This window comes from Peromyscus maniculatus, chromosome 4 (assembly GCF_049852395.1).
Source record: "Peromyscus maniculatus bairdii isolate BWxNUB_F1_BW_parent chromosome 4, HU_Pman_BW_mat_3.1, whole genome shotgun sequence".
NCBI classification, from domain to species: Eukaryota; Metazoa; Chordata; class Mammalia; order Rodentia; family Cricetidae; genus Peromyscus; species Peromyscus maniculatus.
The window spans coordinates 98729872-98752222 of NC_134855.1; the positions used below are offsets into that span (position 1 = coordinate 98729872).

A 22351-nucleotide genomic window follows, 5' to 3' on the forward strand; every position below is an offset into this window, starting at 1 on the left:
ACAATTACACCCTCTCACAAAGTTTCCACTATTGTCAGAACGTCAGAATTTGCTTTTAATTTTTTAGTTGAGAGAGTTTCAAAACAACATGTTTTGATCATATTCAGCTCCTTCCCCAACTCTTCCCAGACCATCTCTCCCTGATTCCCTACCAGCCCAACTTTGTGTCTCTTTTTTAACCCATCAAGATCAATTTGTGCTGCCCAAACATTCTCAGATGTGTGGTTGACTTACCAGGGGCACTCTTAAGAAAAAAAACCGTCTCCCTTTTCCAGAAGCTAGCAATTGCCAATGGCTCCATGGCCGGGGTGGGTTCATGCCCACCTCCCATCTCCACGCTATGGTCTAGTCTGACTTGGGTTTGCACAGGTTTTGTGCATGTTGTCAAATGTGCAGCTTCCCTGCTCTGTCCAAAAGACACTGTTTCCTTATACTTATCCACTACCCACTGCCTTTAGCTCTTATACCCTTTCCAGCCCCTTTTCCATAAGGATCCCCGAACCTTAGGAGGAGAGGTGGATTATTATTATTATTATTATTATTATTATTATTATTATTATCATTATATTATTACTGAAGTAAGGTCTCTCTTGGTAGCCCAACCTGACCTGAAACTCACTATACAGCTCTGGGTGGCCTTGAACTCATGGTAATTCTCCTGCTTTGCCCTCCCAAATTCAAGGGTTGCAAGTATGAGCCACTATACCCAACTCAGAAATTGTTGTTTTTCAGTTAAAATTTCTGTGATCTCTTTTGAGATTAAAACATACATACATACATACACACACACACACACACACACACACACACACACACACACACACCACACACAAAAGGGCCAGTAAGATGTCGCAGCCATGATGACCTAAGTTTAATCCTGGATACCACAAAATAGCAGGAGAAAACTAACTCCTGAAAGTTGTCCTCTGACCTCTACACATACACTAAGGTATGTGAGTGCCTGCAGTCATAAATACATACAAACACATACAAAGCAAGTAAAAAACAAATTTTAAATTATACAATATGTATTTTACTGAGTAAACAAAGTAAGTTATTCAGAAATTATTGGTGAATGTTTCATTGTTTTCCTCTTTTGGTTGTTTTTTAGTGTTTTCCTCCATTTGCAACAGGAATTAAATGTTTAAGATGAAAGACCAAAAAAACAAACAAACAAACAAAACATTTTCTCCAACAACATTTGGAAATAAGAAAAGCTTTCCTAATTGTCCCATAAAAACAAGTTCTCACAACATTTAGATTCCCAGACATTCCGAACATTTTCCTCATCCCCATGGAGACCAAAAGATAAGTTTGCAACTCTAAACTGTGCAGCTACAGATGCCCCAGTGGGAACATCATTCTGAAAAAAGAACTTGGGTAGAGTCTTGTTCAAACCACAACTCACCCTTCCATAAGCCAACTACTAAACATCTACAGTCTTCAGAGGCCCGTCGATTCCCAAATTCCTTTTTAAATTTTTACTTATTTGTTTGTTTTTGAGACAGAGTCTGACCACGCTGCCCTGGAACTGTCCTGGAACTCACTCTGTAGATCAGGCTGGAATTCACAGAGATCCACCTGCCTCTGCCTCCTGAGTGCTGGGGTTAAAGGTGTGTGCCACCACTGCCCAGCAGACAAGTTCATATTTATTTAAAAAAAAAAAAAAAAGGCTGAAGTTCAAGCATGAGATCCCAGCCATAATCCCTGCTCTCAAAGAGCACATCTCGGGTTGGGGATTTAGCTCAGTGGTAGAGCGCAAGGCCCTGGGTTCGGTCCTCAGCTCCAACAAAAAAAAAAAAAAAAAAAAAAAAAAAAAGAGCACATTCTCTTCTTGGCAGTTATATCACACTTACAACTTGGAGAATGTGTGTAACTTATGTCCTAGGTCAGTCGTACGGACACACCTGGTCCTACAGACAAATAGACCTAGTTTGTAAGGCTTCATTTCATTTCTATAGTTTCATATTGTCAGTCTTAATCTAATGCTTAGCCACTTTTGCATACTACATTTCATTATTCGCTAGGCTTGTGCTGTCTGTAAACATGCCTCCCATGTATTTATGGCATTAATAATATAAGTCAGGGCAATATATAGAGGTCATGACAAGCAAGGTCTCGCTTCCTCTTCTTTCATTCTGTGATAAATATGCTCCCAGAATCTGTTTGATAAACATCTTGTCTCTCCAGCTACTGTCTTCCTTTTTCATCTCTGACCATGATTTTCTTTGAAGTCTTTGATGAATGCGATGTTTTCCTACAGCTCTTTCTGCTGTATGGACTATACATTTGCAAAACAACTAAAATATTTTCTTAGAGTTCAAAGTAAAGCATGTGTGTATTAAAAAAGGAATAAATGAAAAGATATACCTTCCTTGTGGCTAACGTAATTTCCAAGCTTACTCATAAAAACAAAAAGTTGAAAGGCTTTTTAAAAAGTTTGCCCATAAAAACATATTAAGTGGTTAGAGTCTCACTCTACTAAGTCAAGTAGAGCTTGTTTTGAAGAAGAGCATTAAGTCAACTATTAGAAGGAATACTTAAGAGAATAACCGTGGACTTGGCTCTGGTCAGGGCCTTAATTGCTTCTGGGTAACAAGTAGGTACTTAAGAAAGCACAGTGACTCTTCTGCAGCCTTTCAGTGGTGTTTGTTTAGTAAAAGCTATTTCCACAAGCATTCCACTTGTTACAGGGACATAACGCTTTTTTTTTTTTTTTTTTTGGTTTTTCGAGACAGGGTTTCTCTGTGTAGCTTTGCGCCTCTCCTGGAACTCACTTGGTAGCCCAGGCTGGCCTCGAACTCACAATAATCCACCTGGCTCTGCCTCCCGAGTGCTGGGATTAAAGGCGTGCGCCACCACTGCCCGGCGACATAACACTTTTTAAAGAATGTATAATGCTATGCATGATGGTGCACACATTCTAGAAGACAAGATTATGAGTTACAGGACAGGCTGAGCTATATAACAAGATCCCATCTCAAGAAAGGAAAGAAAAAATACCAAACTTGTCAACCAAAATAAAAATGGCTATTGTTTCTTTCAAAAGTGTCATGTTAACTCATATACAGGAATTCATAGTAAGTCACCAGGGAGTGGTGAGGTCTTAATATTTTGTCTTAAGCCACCTGAGACAATGGATTAAAGCTTAAAAGAAATTCTTTCATAATACAGCACAGGAGTAACATCTTTAGAGAAACTGGATAATGGGATGGCAAGAGAAATTTGAAACAACTTTCAAAGGTAGCACATAAAGAATGGGCCAAGACATCTCTCCAGGGTTCATCATGCATCACTGATTTACACACCTAACTTTCCAGACAGGTTCTCTAAGTACTGAACAGACTGACCCAGAACTGATTTACTCTTAAGGATTACACTGTTGCTCTGTAGAGAATGGACTGAAATGCCTCATCCAGCACGGCTGCAGGGACTTGCCCTGACTAGGGGCGGCAAAGGAATGAAGAAATAAAACATGTGCAGAGACAAAAGGCTGGAATCAGGTAGTCTGGACTCTTGGATGGAGAAACCTCAGCACTGCACAAGCTCAGTGTATTTATTACATGCAGCACAGATAGGCAGGGTTATTGCATACAGCTGAACAAGAAGGCAGGGTTATGACATACAGATAAACAAGGAGGCAGGGTTTATGGTATACAGCTAACCTCAATGGGAACATTCTCTGTAGGGATGCACTCTTCAGGCCATAAATGTCTTGGGGGAGGGGGAAGGACGGTATGGTGGACATTTTCCATACACACTATCAATACATGCACCTGGACCAGAAGAAGGCTTTGCCAGCCCTCGGAGCCTCACTTAGGGAACAGTGGTGAGAAAGGGAGACTCTGCCATTTTCCCATGGGTCTGAGGCCATGTTCCTTGACAAGCCTTTGTCTATGTCAACTGCAGACATTCACTCAGGACTTCACTCACTCAGGGCTTCCTCCAATCTCCATACCGTAAGATAGCAAAAGTAGAAGGGAAGAGACCAGTTAAGAAGCTACAGTTGTCTAGACAACAAATGGCGGCTTAGATTACAAAGATTAGCGTCAAGACGGAGATGTTTGTATTCAAGAGCTAATGTGGAGGTGTCCTGTACTGAGACAAAGATAACAAAACTCTTCTGATTTGCCTTCCTCTTGTCTTTTCCTAAAATCTACCATAAATGCTTAGACCAAAAACTAGAGGTACAGGTGTCATCTGTTTCTTTCATTTTTTCATCAACTTAATAAGCAAGTCATCTTTGCTTCTATCACATTTCCAAAATCTTCCTCAAATTGATATACTCTGTCTTCCTGTAATAATTTCTCAAGTACAAGCTATATCTTGGGTTACTACAGCTAATTCCTATCTGCTCTCTCTTTTTGAAACACCTATCAAATACTGGAGACAAGCAAGCAATTGAGTTTATGATTCTGAAGCTCAGAAGTGAGATGACCTAGAGCTCTAAGCTGGGAAATGAACACACATAGATAGTTTATAAAGCTGTAGAAGTAGATGAAATCACCTACGGAGTGTTGTGAGTACATAGAAAAAAGATCACAGTACCTCGCCGAGTGACATCCTGTAAGATGGAATTTAGGGGGGACTCCAGTCAAAGAAAGTAGGTGTTCAGGTAGACCACCCCAAAGCCATCTGGGTTTCCATTTTCTCAGTCCTTGTCGTGGATCCAATCAACTACCCTTTCCATGACACTGCCATACTCTTACTTCCTAGGCTGCTTGGTTCCTGGGTATATGTACGTGAATACACACACAACTTGACCTTAAAGATATTATTAGTTCATATAGCCTCAACCATTAATTCTAAACTAGTAACTTCTAAATGGCTAGCTTACTAGGGCATGCCTGTGAATATGTAGCTTCTTGGACCTTTTAAGATCCAAGAATCAATTCTTTAACTCAAATTATTCGTTTTTAAGCAATGGCTTTTATTAATGTCTAATAACTCCCAATTCTAATTCTGATAATTCCATTCTAATTTTTAAAAAGTTAATATTATTGTGTGTAGGCAGGTGGGTGCATCTGCCACAGCGTGAAGGCCAGAAGACAACTTTGTAGAGTTGGTTCTCTCCTTCCACATTTACATTGGTTCTAACGACCAAATGAAGGTCACCAAGCTTGTGCAGTAAGCACCTCTGAGCCACCTTGCCAGCACTATCACTTCATTCTCCTTACATGTTAGGTGGTGACAGACAGTGCGGACAGCAACGTTAATAAAATGATCCTGTATCTGAAAAGGAAATTGAGTTTAAGGCAATCAGCGACTATAAGTAGGACAGCACGCTAACGAGAATTGAACTCTTTATTAAAGCTCTGTAGCTATCCTGTATTTGTGACTTTGTTTCCACCAGTCCCAGCAGTAATGGAGACACAAATTAATCAAATGGGGGTGGGGTGCTGAGGACTCAAGCTGAGCAACTTTGGCTTAACAACAGGGATAGTAAGTAGGGAGAACAAATCGGAAAACAGCAGTTTTAAAAAGTACAGGAAGTAGGATGATCTCTGGGGTCAAGTAGAAAGATTCAAGCCAAAACAAAACAAAACAAAACCCAAAGGAGTTATTAGGCTTCACAGTCCTAGGTCTGTATCCACTTATAGCACCCTGTCTTGACTCTAAATTTTTTTTTTGTTTGGTTTTTCGAGACAGGGTTTCTCTGTGTAGTCTTGGCTGTCCTGGACCTCGCTCTGTGGACCAGGCTGATCTGAAAAAAATCACAGAGATCCTCCTGCCTCTGCCTCCCAAGTGCTGAAAGGCATTCGCCACTCCCCATCTCCACCCCAGCAGAATCTAAATTCTTTGATCATTTATATTATCTGTATTACTAGACTGAGTTCCCTGATGCTACATGACCTCTCCTTGATATTTTGTAAAGCTTAAAAAGCCTTGTCCAGCCGGGCGGTGGTGGCGCACGCCTTTAATCCCAGCACTCGGGAGGCAGAGGCAGGCGGATCTCTGTGAGTTCGAGGCCAGCCTGGGCTACCAAGTGAGTCCCAGGAAAGGCGCAAAGCTACACAGAGAAACCCTGTCTCGAAAAACCAAAAAAAAAAAAAAAAAAAAAAAAAAAAAAAAAGCCTTGTCCAAAGAAATATATTACTCTTTGAAGGAGTGTTTGCTACAGATTGCTGTCCAATTTCTCTACCATTATCTCCAATTCCAAATTAATGAATGTTTTATGGTTTTTATTAATGGGGTTTTACAGTGCTGGTGGGAAAGAATTAATACGGCAAAGGTTTAAATAAACATTACTCATCTTTGGCAATAGGAAACTACAACTCTCCTGACCGCAACATGGTTACAATAGATTATATAAAAAAGCCCATGATTCTATCTATGAATTGTTTTCCTATTTATGTTTTTAGACGGAGTTTCACTGTCTAGCCCAAAGCTTGCCTAGAACTCCTGAACTTAAGTGATCCTTCTGCCTTAGCCTCAGATGCTGCAGGGATGGCAATACAGCTCACAAGAAGAGCCCTTGCCTAGCATTGCATAAAGCCTTGAGTTTGCTCCCCAGCACTCAAAGAATGGTTTTCCTACTTGGAAACATGTTCTAGCTTCTCATCCCTTATCATCTCTATAACTGTTTTCATCTGAACTTCACTACCAGGGTGAAGTGCGTTTCAACTGCTTTTCGGGATGGAAGAGGGAGACCGCCAAGTGCTGACCTAGTACACACCCTTACTCCAACGCTGTCCCTGTCGGGTTTTTATCTTCCAAACACTCTCTCCAGTCCCTGTGTTGACTCATTTCTGAGTCATTCTCGTCTCACAAAACAATGTTCAAGTGTCTGATGGGATAAAGTAAGTCCAGAATGAGTTTATTACAAGTATGTGTGTGTAGAATGCGTCGGTGTGTGTGTGTGTGTGTGTGTGTGTGTGTGTGTGTCCCTTACTTCTCCATATGCAGCTATAGGCAAACTGATTAAAATATGTCATGATCAACGGTGAGTACTTCTTAAGTATCTCTCTCTCCACTAGTTAGCTGTCTGAAGGGACCGCATCAGAACATTTGCTAACATTACCACACCTTTGAGACCACTCTGTTAGTATTCTCCCTGCAGCCAGGCTATTGACTCAAACATGTTCACTACCTCTGCTTTCTCATTCTTTCAAAATCCAAGAGCCAAGTATAGATTCCAGCATTGGTTGACGGTATGTCTCTCATTTCTTCACATTTAAAAGGTAGTGACAAATGGCAGATTTCCCTCATTGGGGGCCAGACCTGCAGTTCTCAAGACGCCACTATAAGGGACATCTGAAGATGACAGCAGCAACACTCATTGCCATTATCAAGTCCAACCACCTATGCGATCTCACACCAGGTGCTGCGTCCTGGATTCCTATCAACAAGAGGGGTCAGCAATGCGTCCACTAAAAACAATGGCCTTCTCCAACCTCACCTCAGCTCCTATAGCAAAGCACCTAATAACAGCGTGAGTTCTTCCCACTTCAAAATAGAGACATGCGTGTCTAAGCACGCTGAGACGAAGAGATGACAGTCATTATACTCGGGAGGCTTGGCTGGCAGAAATGCGTGTAGGTGGCCACTAACTTTATAGGGGGGAGGGAGGCCTTCAATCCTAGGACTCCCCTTCCCCAGCCACGCCATGGAAAGCCGAGCCCCACACCCTCCGAGGCGCGGCGGGAGACTCGCGGGAGAGGACAAAAGGCGCTAGCGGCTGAAGACTCACCGAGGTCGGCCGCTGAGGGGCCCGGGGAGGCTCGGGGCTGACGTCCATCCTCTCGGCGCCGTCCGTCTCGTCGTCCGCCATCTTAAGGGAAACGAACGCCCGCAGTTCCCGACCCCCGGCCGCCAGCGAGCGGAAACCTGTGGCCAGCCCGACGCGCCGGAGACGACACTTTTACGACGGCCCCTGAAGTCAGGTTTGTCGCAGCACCCGGAGCGGCTTCCGGTCGGCTTCCCGGAAGCAGGCTTCCGACCTGCCGGGCGTAGGTTCCCACCCCCCGGTGCTCAGTCCTTGGTTCCCCGAGGCTGAGCCCCGAGCGGAGTCATCACAGCTGTCTTTAGCAATTTACCCAGGTAGGCGTGGTGAGATGAAAAAGCCGGGAAACCTAGTCCTTCGGTCCGTACAGGAAGACAAACTGGATCCAACGCCCTTGTGGAAAACAACGTGAAAAGAACACGGTGGATGTTAAGGAAACATCTAGAAACATTGGGGGGGGGGGAGTTCATACAAACTACATATTTATGCATTCGTGCATCTAGATGCGAAGGAATAGTTCCGAACCCCGAGGAAGCACCCAAGGCCAAGACCAGGGTTGGAGGACAAAAGTGATCAAGAACTAATTGAACATCACCTGTTGTTTTTGGTTTTTGTTTTTTACAAAATAAATAACCCAAGGCGGAGCTGTGGTGGCGCACACCTTTAATCCCAGCACTTGGGAAGGACAGGCTCCAAAGCTACACAGAAAAACCCTGTCTCAAAAAAAACAAAGAAAAAGAAAAAAAATGTTGTTTATATTAATAATAATATTGGTTGTTGTATTTAACTGGTTGTAAACCAGGCATCGGTGGTTTACAACTATAATGCTAGCTAGCATTTGAGAGGCTGAGATAGTAAGATTGCTACAAGTTGGAAGCCAGCAGAACTACATCGTTCCAGGTTAGTCTCGCTGCAGAGTAAGGCCCTGTCCCAAAGCAACACAAAGCAGAACACATGTGACCCCGTATAAAAACATTTTAAGCTAATTAAAAATTTTCTCCATCTTAAACTGTAATTAGTAAATATTGGTACAAACTACATATGCAGAAGATCTTGGGGAGGGGGTCCAATAATTTTAAGGAGTTTAATGTTATTTTGTCTTCCTTTTCTTTCTTTCTTTCTTTCTTTCTTTTTTTTTTTTTTTTTTTTTTTTCTGGAACTGAGGACCTAACCCAGGGCCTTCCGGCAAGTGCTCCACCACTGAGCTAAATCCCCAACACCTATTTTAAGGAGTTTAAAGTGATCTTGAGAAAGTAAACTTTCAGAAACACTGTTGTAGAATCATTCTTTCTATCTTGAGAAGATACATTCTTGGGTGAAAAATCAAGTGACTTTAAAAAATGTTTTATAAGACCAAAAAAAGGGATGTGTATACTAAGGCTGAGCTTGTAAAGTACTTATCTAATTAACATGCACAATGGATGTTCAAAGATTCAGTCCCTAGCACCACACACACACACAAACCAATAAACTGGGGTTATAGTTCAGAGGTAGAGTGTTTATGTAGCATGCATATTATCCTGGACTTAATCCTGAGTACTAAAAAAAAAAAAAAAAGCTATTTTTATATTAAACATGTTTAATGAAGAACACTAATCACCAAAATATTATTTTTGTGTTAATGAAAAAATTTTAATGAAGAATGCTAGTCATTGTCTGTCTTACGGTTACTATTACTATGGTCAAACACCAGATCAAAGTAACTTGGGGAGGAAAGGGTTTATTTGGCTTACACTTCCACATTACTGTTCATTAGCCAAGGAAGTCAGGATAGAAACTCAAAGCTGGGCAGGATCCAGAGACAGGAGCTGATGCAGCAGCCATGGAAGGGTGCTGATTACTGGCTGCTCATCGTGGCTTGCTCAGCCCGCTTTCTTTCTTTCTTTCTTTCTTTTTCTTTCTTTCTTTCTTTCTTTTTATTTAATGCCAAATGCTGTTTATTGAAGGAGGGAAAAGGTCTTAAATACAGGCTTACAGCACAATGGGAGAACCCTGGAGGGCAGAAGTTCTCTACCAATTTTACAATCTTTCATCTAAGCTGTTAACGCCCATTATGCAGGATACACAGACAAGGAACTTCCTTTAAGCATTCAGGAGGGTGGAACCCGGCAGGGAATTAGCATAGGGAGGATATCAAGGTCAAGGTCAACAAGCAAGACAACAGTTACCCAAAACAGGGGCCAGGACCCTACAGGTCCTCCCCCTTTTACTAAAAAATGAGCTTCTGACTTAGGTTGTGTGGGACATCAGCAGGTCACCTTACCCGTCATGGAGACGCCTGCCCAGGCCACACAGGCGCTCTGTCTTAGGTTGGTGAGCACCCCCCAGGCATTACCGTCTCTGAATACTCATTATCATACAGGCTCAATCGTGTATGAGCTGCAGAGTTAACTGCTGCCAAAGATCTCAAAGTAGCACTGGGCTTGCAATCTGTGTGTTCGACACAGAAAAGACCAACAGAGGTCCTATCCCACCATAGCCAGTAGGGTAAAGGCAACTGAGCCATTCCCTTCCTTAACGAGCCTTACTGCAAGTTGGAGTCCTTGTAAGATGGTATCCCAAATGCAAATGGAACTTGAGTTTATAAATTTATAATTTTCAAAGCCAATCAAAATGTATATAACTATTGAATTAAATTTATCATGCCCAATAGAATGAAAGATTAACTGTGGTAGCTACTTTTGCTGCCAGGGTCTCCACTGTGCTAGCTGTAGTAAGCAATTATGAAATGGTAATCCCAGAAACAGTAGCAGTGGTGGCCGCCATTGCTATAACAGCAACAACGGCAGCAGCAATGTCAAGTTCTCTTCTGGAGTGTGTGGACATCCACTGGCATGGATACAACTCCAGTAACACGAACCACCAAGGCCCAATTTTCTTGATCCCAGCAAGACTTAAGCTGGAAACTCTGCAAAAGAGCAACTAAGAACCATAAAGAAAAGACAGGCAGCTCATAAGGAGCATAACTAATGGTCTTATAATGGCTACATTCAGGCTCATAAATTTTAAGGTATCTTCAAAGGGGGGCTAAATGAATTTCAGGAGGCCAATAAATGTTGCACAGAGCCACTCCTGAAAAGTAGGTACAACACCAGCTTGAAGAGGACTGTGAAAATGAAAAGGCTTAGCTGACATGCTACTGTTAACAAATGGAGGTCAGTGAGCTTCAGGGTTATCCTTAATCTCCAAGGTGTCTGGGTGACACGTTCTCAAACATACTTGAAAAAGCAGTTACCATACATTACCTTCTCGAGAATCCAACCGCATGGCTACAGTTCCTAGGCTTACATTAATGCTTGCCCAAACTGGCCATATTGGGCTCTCAATCCCCATTGGCATCAAAGGGGGAGAGTTTTTCATGAAGACTTAATAGGTCTCTGTCACATTGGGCTTTAGCAGCAGCCACAGGGCGCGTTCAGTGCTCAGGAATCCAAAGAGGAACCTCATTATCCTGAGGAAAGACATAAAGAGAACCCCAGGTCCACACCAACACCAGATAGGGTGTCCTCCAAGTGCCAGTAGAAAGATCCTTCCATCACTCAAGTTAGCCTGCTTACTTAAAGAACCATGATCATCAGCCCAGGGGTAAGCCCACCCACAATGGGCTTCCCCATCAATCACTGGTTAAAGAAAATTCCCTATGTGCTTGCCCACAGCCTGATCTTGTAGAGACATTTTCTTAATTGAGGTTCCCTCCTCTCTGATGACTATAGTTGTGTCAAGTTGGCAAAACTAGCCAGCACAATCACCAAGATCTTCTAATTTTGTCTCCAGTCTCATACAGAAATGAGCCATTGATGTCCCTATAAAACATACCTTTTTGTTTCAGATAGGTATGGGTGACTTTTTAGATTTTTTTTTCTTTTTCTTTCTTTTTGGTTTTTCCAGACAAGGTTTCTCCATGCAGTTTTGGTTCCTGTTCTGGAGCTGGCTCTGTAGACCAGGCTGACCTTGAACTCACAGAGATCCACCTGCCTCTGCCTTCCGAGTGCTGGAATTAAAGGTGTGCACCACCACTGCCCAGCTAGATTTTTTTTTTTTAAATCAGAAGTTGAGTATCTCTTACCCAAAATGCTTGGAATTAGAATCATTTTGGATTTTGTGTTTTTTAGATATTGGAATGTTTTCACATCCATACTAAGATGTCTACATAAGACCCAAACCTAACACAAAATTATCCCCTGGAAATTATCTTCTATTTTGTAGTTTCTAGTTTGTTTGTTTGTTTGTTTACAAGAAGTATGTACTAGTATAAAGGTCTAATTTTAATTTTTTAAATTTATTTTTATTTTATGTCTATGGGTGTTTGGTCTCCATGTATGTCTGTATACCACCTGTGTTCAGTGCCCAAGGAAGCCAGAAGAGAGGGGTGGATTGTAGGGTCCTGGCCCCCCTATTTTGAGTAGCTGTTGCCTTGCTTGTCGACCTTGACCAGATGTCCTCCTTATGCTGATTCCCTCTTTCTGAATGCTCACTGGAGGTTCTTTGTTTATGTATCCTGCATAATGGGCATTAACAGCTTAGATGCAAGAATGTAGAACATCTGTAGCAAACTTCTGCCCTCTGGGGTTCTCCCATTGTGCTGTAAGCCTGTATTTAAGGCCTCCTCCCTCCTTCAATAAATGGCATTCAGCATTCTGCTGGGGCGAATGACCCCCTGTCTTTTGTCTCTATTTTTTAATCCACAGCCCCTTGCTCGGACATGATGAACCGGTGGTGGTAGCGCGGGTGTTACCGCAACAGTGGATCCCCTGAAACCAGTTACAGATGGTCATGAGTCACCTCATGGGTGCTGAGAATTGAACCCGGGTCCTCTGGACAGAGTAGCTAATATTCTTAACTGCTGAGCCATCTCTCTAGCCCCACAAAAGTCTATTTTAAAAAAATCTGTCCATCTTTTAAGAAAAGCATCCCCCCCCCCTTTTTTTTTCTTTTCTTTTTTTCTTTTTTAGAGACAGGGTTTTTCTGTGCAGCTCTGGCTATCCTGAATCTCACTCTCATCAGGCTGACATCAAACTTACAGAGATCCGCCTGCCTCTGCCTCCTGAGTGTTGGAATTAAAGGCGTGCACCACCACTGCTCTGCAAGAAAAGCATTTTCAGTGTCTTCCTGCTTTCCCAACCAGATGTGATTGGGCCTTTTCTTCCTGTGGGAGAAATAATTGGCTGTATACCTAGCCTCTAGAAGCAAAGTCACTAGGATTCAATATATTTTATTTTTACTACTGGTTGGTTTTTAAATTTAGGAGAGGGGTTGGGAGACTTAGCTCAGTGGTAGAGCGCTTGCCTAGCAAGCGCAAGGCCCTGGGTTCGGTCCTCAGCTCCGGAGGAAAAAAAGGAACAAAAATTAGGAAAATTAGCTGTTCTGAGACTTGGTTTCCTCATCTACAAAAAAGATGCCTCTTTGATGGTTGTCAAAATTAATGAGACATTACCTAGATCCCAGAATGCCTGGTTTCCTATAATACAGTGTTTGGTAATAGCTAAGTGAATTTATGTGTGTGGTTACCTTGGATATTAAAGCACTTTCATCTTGGGGGTAAGGAATCAGAAATCAGTATACAGTCTTTCCTATGGAAGTCTTTTCAGGCAACAGCATCCCCAACCAAGTGTCTAGAGCTTATTACTGCTTGGTATCCTTAGGCAGTGTCCCTCAAGACTTGCCAAAAGACTTCATTGTCTCTGCAGATCTTATTAAGCTTGTTCCCAGTCCCATTTAGAATCTGAGAGTCCTTATTATCCCTACAAAAGATAACTTTTTCACTTAAGACAGGTAGAGTTGATTCATTTTAAAGATTCATTTGTATGTGTGAGTATGCATGTGGGCTTGCATGAGTTCATCTAGGTGCTCTTCACTGCTGAGACATCTCTTCAGCCCCTAGTACAGTTTTGTTGTTCTTGTTTTTTTGTTTTTTGTTTTTTTTTTTTAATCAGAGGTTGAATATTTTTATCTAAAATGTTTGAGATCAAAAGTGTTTTAGGTTTTATTGTTTTTTTTTCCTGGATTTTGGAATGTTTTTAAATACATACTGAATATTTGGATAAGATGAAAATGTAAACACAAGATTAATTTATCTTGAGCTTAAAACCTCAGACAAGCAACCTGTAGTCAGGTTCTAAAGTTATCACTTTGGGTTTTTGTTTTGAGACAAGGTTTCTATGTAGCCCTGGCTGTCCTAGAAGCTGGCCTTGAACTCAGAGGACCCACCTTCCTCTGTTCTAATGCAGGGAATAAAGGGGCACAACACCATGCCCAGCTTTTTAAAATTAATTGCTGAATTTTAATTGAGATTGTTATTATAATGTTATATATAAAAAGTAGGGTGTTCTTTTGTTGGCTTTTGTTTGTTTGGTTAGACAGGGTCTCATTATGTTGCCCTCCATGGCCTGGAACTTGTTATCTGTCTTCCCCAGGACTGTGACTAAAGGCGTGCCACCGCCCAGCTGAGTGTTCATGCTTTCTGTGTATCTCAAGTTGGGTAAATTATTCATCCTTGGCATAAATTCATCCTGGCTATGATGTGATTTTTCTTTTATGATATATTTTTTTAATATATATTTATTTACTATGCACAGTGTTCTGCCTACATATATCCCTGCAGGCCAGAAGAGGGCACCAGATTTCATTATAGATGGTTATAAATCATGTGGTTGCTGGGAAGTGAACCCAGGTCTTCTGGAAGAACAGCCAGTGCTCTTAACCTCTGAGCCATCTCTCCAGCCCTCGTGATATTTTTTTAAAAAACTTGTGTCTGACCTTTTTACTTCTATTCATAAACAAAATTAATTTATGTCATATGTCATACACTTTATAGACATGGCATGAATAATTTTCTACTTGTGTTGTATAGCCCAGGCTGGCCTTCAATTCCTGACCTTCATGTCTATAACTTGCAAGTCAGATCATGTCTCTAATTTGCAAATTGGGATTATAGCTGGGTGGCACCACATTTATCTCCAGAATTTTTCATACACACACACACACACACACACACACACACACACACACACGTATGTATATTGGATGTATATGTATGTATATTGGATGATTGCTCTTGGATAAATTTTTTTTTTTTTTTTGGTTTTTTCGAGACAGGGTTTCTCTGTGTAGCTTTGTGCCTTTCCTGGGACTCACTTGGTAGCCCAGGCTAGCCTCGAACTCACAGAGATCCGCCTGGCTCTGCCTCCCGAGTGCTGGGATTAAAGGCGTACGCCACCACTGCCCGGCTGAAATATAACCTTAAGTATTTCACTCAGATCTCTCCGAAACCCACCCTGAAATGTTTTGCCAGTTTAACCTCCCTTGATACCCCTGACCTTAAAGTTTATTCACACTTTATTTTCCATAAGCAGACTGTACAGTCTCACACTTCTGTGCTCTTGCATTGGTAGGTCCTTGGCCTAGAGTGTGTGTAATATGGTATCATACTATAAATTTTTAGGAAGTTTATTAGCCTGTTATTAACTTATTTTCATATCATATATTTTTCTTCAAAATTACTTTAAAGTTATTACATGTTATTCTCTTGTGTGTGTGTTAAAGATTTTGTTGTTGTTGTTGTTTATTTGGGACAGGGTCTCACTATGTAACCTTGACTGGCCTCTAACTCATAGAGATCAGCCTGCCTCTATCTTAGATGTGCTGAGATTTTAGGCCTGAGCCACCATGCCTGGTTTATTTTCAAGACTTGTATTGTGGAACATTTACTACAGATTATTTCTAATATTTTCTTTTCCTTTTACAGTTTTAATTTTTTAAAACATTTTTTTTTTTTTTTTTGGTTTTTCGAGACAGGGTTTCTCTGTGTAGCTTTGCGCCTTTCCTGGGACTCACTTGGTAGCCCAGGCTGGCCTCGAACTCACAGAGATCCGCCTGCCTCTGCCTCCCGAGTGCTGGGATTAAAGGCGTGCGCCACCACCGCCCGGCAATTTTTTAAAACATTTTTGTTGTTATTCATTCATTCATTTATTCATTTATCTACTTATTTATTTATTTATTTATTTATTTATTTATTTATTTATTTATTTATTTATTTATTGAGACAGTGTTTCTCTGTGTAACCCTGGAACTCATTCTAGACCAGGCTGGCCTGGAACTCAGAGATCCACTTGCCTCTGCCTCCTGAGTGCTGGAATTAAAGGTGTGCGCCACCATCGCCCAGCTAAACATTTTATCCTTATTGGCTGAAGAGATGCCTCAGTGGTTAAGAGTACTTGTTGCTCTTGTAGAGGACCCGGATTCAGCACTCAGCACATACATAGTAATAGTAGTTCTGGCCTCCATGGGCACTGCACATACATGGTACACAGACATACAAGCAGGCAAAACACTCATACACATAAAATAAAAATATTTTTAAAATATTTTATAATTATGTTGTTTTGAGACAAGGTCTCTCTACATACCCCTGGCTCTACTCATTACGTAGACCCAGCTGGCATCGAACTCACAGAGATCCACCTGCCTCTGTCTCCCAAGTGCTAGCATTAAAGGCGTGCACCACCACACCCCACCTAAAAATATTTTATTTTTGTTTTTAATTATATGTGTGTCTCTGAGAATGGGTTTGTGCGATTCAGTGTCTACAGAGACCAGAAGAGGGCGATGTATCCCCTGGAACTGGTGGCCCAGAGTCCCCTAATGTAGGTGCTGGGCACCCAGCTCTTATGCTTCCTTATGTTTTCTGTTTACATCAATGGCTTATTTTCCAGAGATGCTGAACGAATTGAAATTGCCATACAACACTGACAATATATTCCAAGGAAATAAATATTTTAAAAGCACTTTGTATAAGAATATTTTTTTTTTCTGAATAGCAATACATAATAAAGAGTTGAAAGCCAACAATAACGGAGTGGTTAGATAAATTAAGGCCAGGACCAGAATCTAATTCTCCTGTTCTCGGCCTGTAGGAAACATTGACAGGCATATCCCAGTGCCACGATACCATATAAATGAGCACATATAAAATCAGGTTAAGGAAAAAGATAATTTTCACAAGATAAGAAATCCCGTGGGGCTATTTTATTCCAGAAGGGTCCAGAGTGAGCCACCTGTCGCATTTGTATTTTAAGAGGCGTCCTCGCACATACTTTAGTTCTCACAAGCATCCTGCACGCACGGAAGGTATCATTAACTTCGCTTTACAGGTGCAGCGGCCGCGCCCAGCGGAGGGCAGGGATGCCTGACCCTGCAGGAGCCAGGTGACGTGCTGCCTCCCGGCCACCCCCTCGCTTGGCTCTTCCTGATCCTCACTACGCTGGCAAACGCGGGGGAGCCGAGCGGCGGGGCCGCGGAGGCCGGGGCTGGGGCGACGTGCGGCGGCTGCGGCGGCGGGCAGGCGGCCCCAGAGGCCGGAAGTGCGGGCCGGAGCGCACCGGGGCTGCGCCGCGATGGCCGGAGTGCTGGCTCTCCGGGTGGTGGCGGGACTGGCGGCGGCGGCGCTGGCCGCGCTGCTGTTGGAGCACTACGGCCTGGCTGGGCCGCCCTCGCCGCTGCCGAAGCCCCGAGACGTCCAGAGGCCGCACCCCGCCCCGGGATCAGGAGCCCACAACGTGTTCTGGGGTCTCCAGGTGACGCGGCTGGAGGCTGCGGGAGGCGAGGGAGGGCGCTGGGGCGGGCAGCCCAGCTAAGCCGGGGGCCTCTGTCGCGTTCGGACCGCAGGGTCTGCGCCCCGCTCGCTCCTTCCCCGGGGTTCCGTGCTGCATCTTTCTCTTCCCCTTCCGCACGCGAGAGCTGCTGGGCCACCCCTGACCGTGAGGCTCTAAGTGACTCTGTCCAATGTGCTTTTGACAGATATCCGACATCCACCTGAGCAGGTTTCAAGATCCAGGCAGAGCGTTGGACTTAGAGAAGTTCTGTTCGGAAACTATTGACACCATTCAACCTGCTCTTGTCCTGGCCACTGGTAGGGGGGATTCCTGTGCTGTGGTGGTAGTGTTCTGTGGTCCTTGGTGGTTGAGTGGGCAGCAGCTGGTCGCTTGGGGGTGTTGGGAACGCTGTGGACGCAGCCCACAGGGAGCCCTTTGAGGTACAGGAAATTGGACTTTGTAATTGCCTTTACCGGTTGATAATGGAGTCAGGATCCAGGCTAAATGCTTTGCCATCTCATGGTTTTCTCAAAGCAGTAGGTATAAGGCTTGTGATGCGCTTATGACCAGGTGTTATCTGCCATATTTGTGTCGTGTGTGTGTTGAGTGTGTGTATGTGTGTGTGTATTAATGGTGGCTGATGTCCTGCAGAATTTGAGAATTAGGAAAAGTTCTTTAACCCGGAGTCAACAGTTCTCCTTTGCTAACTAACATTTTCTGTGCAAAGAGGTTAACCTTATGTTTTCATTTGGTTTGAGGATTCAAAAGACTTCATCCCTTGGTCGTTTTCAGACTGTTTCCTATACTCTTCCAACCTGTGCACATGTGCCCCCAAAGTCTGGAGCAGAGAAAAAGCGCCAAGGTGTAGCTGTTCTTTTTATTGGGTGGTTCAGCTGCCACTCACTACTGAAACACATTCACTCTTAAGATGAGGTATCAGCCAGGCGGTGGTGGCCCACGCGCCCACGCCTTTAATCCTAGCACTCGGGAGGCAGAGGCAGGCGGATCTTTGTGAGTTCAAGGCCAGCCTGGTCTACAGAGCAAGATCCAGGAAAGGCACAAAGCTATGCAGAGAAACCCTGTCTCGAAAAACCAAAAAAAAAAAAAAAAAAGATGAGGTATCAATCCTCAGATAATGAATAAGCCCCTGTTTCGGGTGTTCTGTTTGCTTAGAAATTTTGGCATTGCATTGTTCAAACCACACCTTCCATATTGGTTTTTGCTCTGAAAATAATGCTGCTTGGTCACAACATAAATCTTGATTTGGGGTTTTGAAAACAACTGTTGCAATAGGTACTAGACACTTGCCAGAATGTTGCAACATCTCATAAAGGAGTCTCATTTAGTCTATTGATGAATTTTGTACTGTCCTCTTTAAGACATTTTTTCACAACTCATTTCTAATATCACAATGGACTACGTAAACCCTTGTTAACCTATAACAGTAGAGCCCTTGCTGAGACAGTCTTGTTAGTTTAAATGGCTCACTTTGGACATATGTGGACTCATAATTGGTTTTATGTGTGTGTGCTGAGTAGTTGTAGAATTTGTGTTCCTTCAGCATGCTTGTTTGTTTGAGTCCCCTGGAGTTTATTTTACATTGCAGGTCAATTCTGTGTAAACCCACAGGAGACCTGACAGATGCCAAAACAAAGGAACACTTGGGATCCAGACAACATGAGGTAGAATGGCAAACCTACCAGAGAATTCTGAAGAAGACAAGAGTCATGGAAAAAACCAAGTGGCTGGATATCAAAGGAAATCATGGTAAAAGCCAAGAGCCAAATAGAATTAAGGGTGTGTGTGTGTGTGTGTGTGTGTGTGTGTGTGTGTGTGTGTGTATGCCCTTCAGAAACAGATTTTCTAGTTTAGATTATAAAGTTATAAAATGGGAACTTGTAACATAAATTTAGATATAGTGAAGGCCATATGATATTAAACATATAACATATAATATTAAAACTTCAGAGGCAGGTAGATCTCTGTGGGTTTGAGGCCAGCATAGTTTATATAGTGAGTTCTAAGTCAGCTAGGCGACATAGAAAGACCCTGTCTCAAAAAGGAAAAAACAAAAAAACCCAAAACATTTAGATGTCACTCTGAGCCTTTCAGGTGAAAGTTGGTATGATGTTTTCTTTACACAGAAGAAAGAATTCTTCAGAAATTCTTGTGGGTAGATGTTTAAAAACAAAACAAAACAAAACAACAAAACCCTACATTTTGTTGAGTGAAAAAAGCTAAATCTACATCTTCATACTGTATGATTCCATTTATATGACATTCAGGAAAAGATAAAACTATAAGCAGAAGACCGGTTGTGGTTGCCAGAGGTAGGGATAGAAGGAGGAACTGATTTTAAGGCATTAAGAAAATTTTGGGTGTGATTAAACTGCTCCATGTTGATTGTGGTCTTGGATACACCACAGTGTGTTTGTCAAAATCCGTAGAACTGACTCTGAGAAGATGGCTCATTTGGTAGAGTGCTTATCTAGTACGGTGCTGCACTTGGTTGGATTCCGAGAAACTGTATACTGGGTGTGGCAGCATTCCTGAGGTAGAGGCAAGAGCATCACAGACAGATTCAAGGTCTCTCTAGAATAGGGAGTTCCGGGCCAGCCTGGACTAGAGACTCTGTTTAGAAGCACCAGTGACGGATGTATAGCTCAGGCATGGATTCATTTCTCTCTGCCTCTGTAATCCCATGATTAAAACAGCAGCAACATGACTGGTGTGGTAGCACATGCCTGTCCTCTCAGCACCAGAGAGGCTGGAGCAGGATGAATGTGAGTTTGAGGCCAACGTGAGCTACCTAGCAAGCTCTAGGCAAGTAGCAGCAGCAGTCTAGTCTTAGACTTTCCAAGGGACTTGTTCTGATCAAAACTACAGTGTACCTACTATTCTTCAGTATAGTAGGTGCCTCAAAGCGTCCAGACAATCTGAGTTTGGTGAAGTTACTGTTTCTAAAATATCCAGTTGAGTGGCACTCTGCCATTTAAAGTGTTATAGAAAGTACGGTATTCTTATGTCATTGACGTGTTTGCATTTTTCTTTTTTGCATATGTGAATGTTTGCTTTTTTTTCTTTTAGATGCATATAATATTCCAAGTCTGGAGAGCATCACGAATTATTACAGGTACCCGAATGAAAATGAACGTAATACAGACCACTAGGTACAGTCTGTCAGAAGGAGGGTACAGTCCATCCAGTGAATGAATGAAATCATTTTTAGCAGATGGAATTTCTGTTTAAAGAACTTTGGCTAATTTAGAAAATGAGCTTGTGTGTGTGTGTGTGTGTGTGTGTGTGTGTGTGTGTGTGTGTGTGTGTTACAATCAACCCTTTTTAAAAAAATATTTTTCTCTGCTTTGATTCTTTTTAGATTTTGCTGTGTTTCCCAGGTTGGTCTGAAACTTCTAATTCTCCTTCCAGCCTCAGCCTTTCTTGTGCTAAGAGTGTAGGCATGAGCCACCATGCCTGGCTCTCTCTTTCCTTTCTTTCTTTTTTTTTTCAGAGCTGAGGACCGAATCCAGGGCCTTGCACTTGCTAGGCAAGTGCTCTACCACTAAGCTTCTTTCTTTATTTTGAAGTTAAGTCTCACTATGTAGATCAGGCTGGCCTGGAACTCACAGAGATCTGCCTGCCTCTACCTTAGGAATGCTGGGATTAGGGTGTGAGCTGCCTCACCCAGCTTCCTTTAATTCCTTTCGTTTCACTCTGTATAAAGTAGAAGTCATTTAGATCACAGCTTTTAGCTAGACTACTGAGGTCAGTGGGTTTTCAGAATACTGAGCTAGTGATTTTGTCAGCCTCTGACGTAGCCACAGAGACCAGTGGTCACCCATGGCTGTTTTATCTTTTCATCTGATTAATATAAACATTACATTTTCTTCATATGTCATGAACGTGACTTCGCCTGGGAACCTCTGTATTAGAAGCGGTCTCTAGTTTAAGTGTGTTGGGATACTTCCTTTGGGTGCAATTTCACTTTCAGCTCCAGGCTATTGAGGAGTTTTATTGTGTTTCGTCATTTAATTGAGTCCTAGATGTTCGTTAAGATCTCTTCACTAGTTGTGTGGTCTCAGGGATAGAAGAGCTGTGCTAACAAATGGCCCTGCCTTCAAGGAACTTATCTTCTATTAATACTTAAGGGAGAGAAGGTGTGTTAGGGAAGCATTAGAAAAGAACGAGAAGGAATGGCTGATGAAATGCTGCATTTTTTGGTTCACAGGAGACTCATTACAAGAAGTTAGAAAAGGTAGAGATCGTCACAGGGTGGACATAGAGAAGGCCTTATAAAAAGGAGTGAAATGTTCTTAAAGGACGGGCTGTGGTTGCAGGTCCATTCCATTGGTTTTCTTTCTTTCTTTCTTTCTTTCTTTTTTTTAAGATTTATTTATTTATTTATTATGTATACAGAGTTCTGCCTACATGCATGCTTGCAGGTTAGAAGAGGGCACCAGATCTCATTATGGATGGTTGTGAGCCACCATGTGGTTGCTGGGAATTGAACTCAGGACCTCTGGAAGAACAGCCAGTGCTGTTAACCGCTGAGCCATCTCTCTAGCCCTCATTGGTTTTCAAACTTAGTGTGCAGAATAATTGCCCAAGCTTTTCTCCAGGTGTTTGTTGGGCTGGGTATTGACCCCAGGGCCTTGTGCAAACCCAGCATGGTGGCACAGGCCTTTAATCCCAGCCCTTAGGAGGCAGAGGCAGGCAGATCTCTTGTGAGTTTGGGGCCAGCCTGGTCTACAGAGTGAGTTCCAGGCCAGCTAGGGCTACACAGTGAGACTCTGTCTCAAAAAAAGACAAACAAACAAACAAACAAACCAACAACAAAAAACCCCAACAACCCAATAAATAAATTAGTGAAAAAAATGTGCATATCTCTTTCACATATCATGACTTAAAGTGATTCTGCCTTCCTGGGGGAGTTCCCTTGGCCAGGTGATTGAGCTAGTCAAGTTGGAATGTTAGGTCTCTGTTCAGACCAGAGGCTCTATCCTCTTGACTAGAAGGAGTTTTTTCTTGATGAGCTTTT

General features: G+C 42.6%; 2 protein-coding genes across 3 annotated transcripts in view; one reads left to right on the plus strand and one right to left on the minus strand.

The window, feature by feature from the left end:
• Ubr1 (ubiquitin protein ligase E3 component n-recognin 1) overlaps nt 1-7973 on the minus strand; it is a 133600-nt gene extending 125627 nt beyond the window's left edge. The window contains exon 1 of the mRNA XM_076570456.1: nt 7691-7973. Within this exon, the coding sequence (XP_076426571.1) occupies nt 7691-7771 (81 nt within the window). The 5' untranslated portion in view covers nt 7772-7973. The remainder of the gene's footprint in view (nt 1-7690) is intronic.
• Nucleotides 7974-17001: 9028 nt separating this feature from the next.
• Tmem62 (transmembrane protein 62) overlaps nt 17002-22351 on the plus strand; it is a 30767-nt gene continuing 25417 nt past the window's right edge. Inside the window, exons 1-4 of one of the 2 annotated variants that reach the window (XM_042276037.2) lie at nt 17002-17295; nt 17519-17630; nt 18943-19080; nt 20401-20446. In XM_042276037.2, the coding sequence (XP_042131971.2) occupies nt 17116-17295; nt 17519-17630; nt 18943-19080; nt 20401-20446 (476 nt within the window). In that variant the 5' untranslated portion in view covers nt 17002-17115. Of the gene's footprint in view, nt 17296-17518; nt 17631-18942; nt 19081-20400; nt 20447-22351 lie in introns of those variants that run through there. The other variant, XM_076570451.1, reaches the window with a different exon arrangement.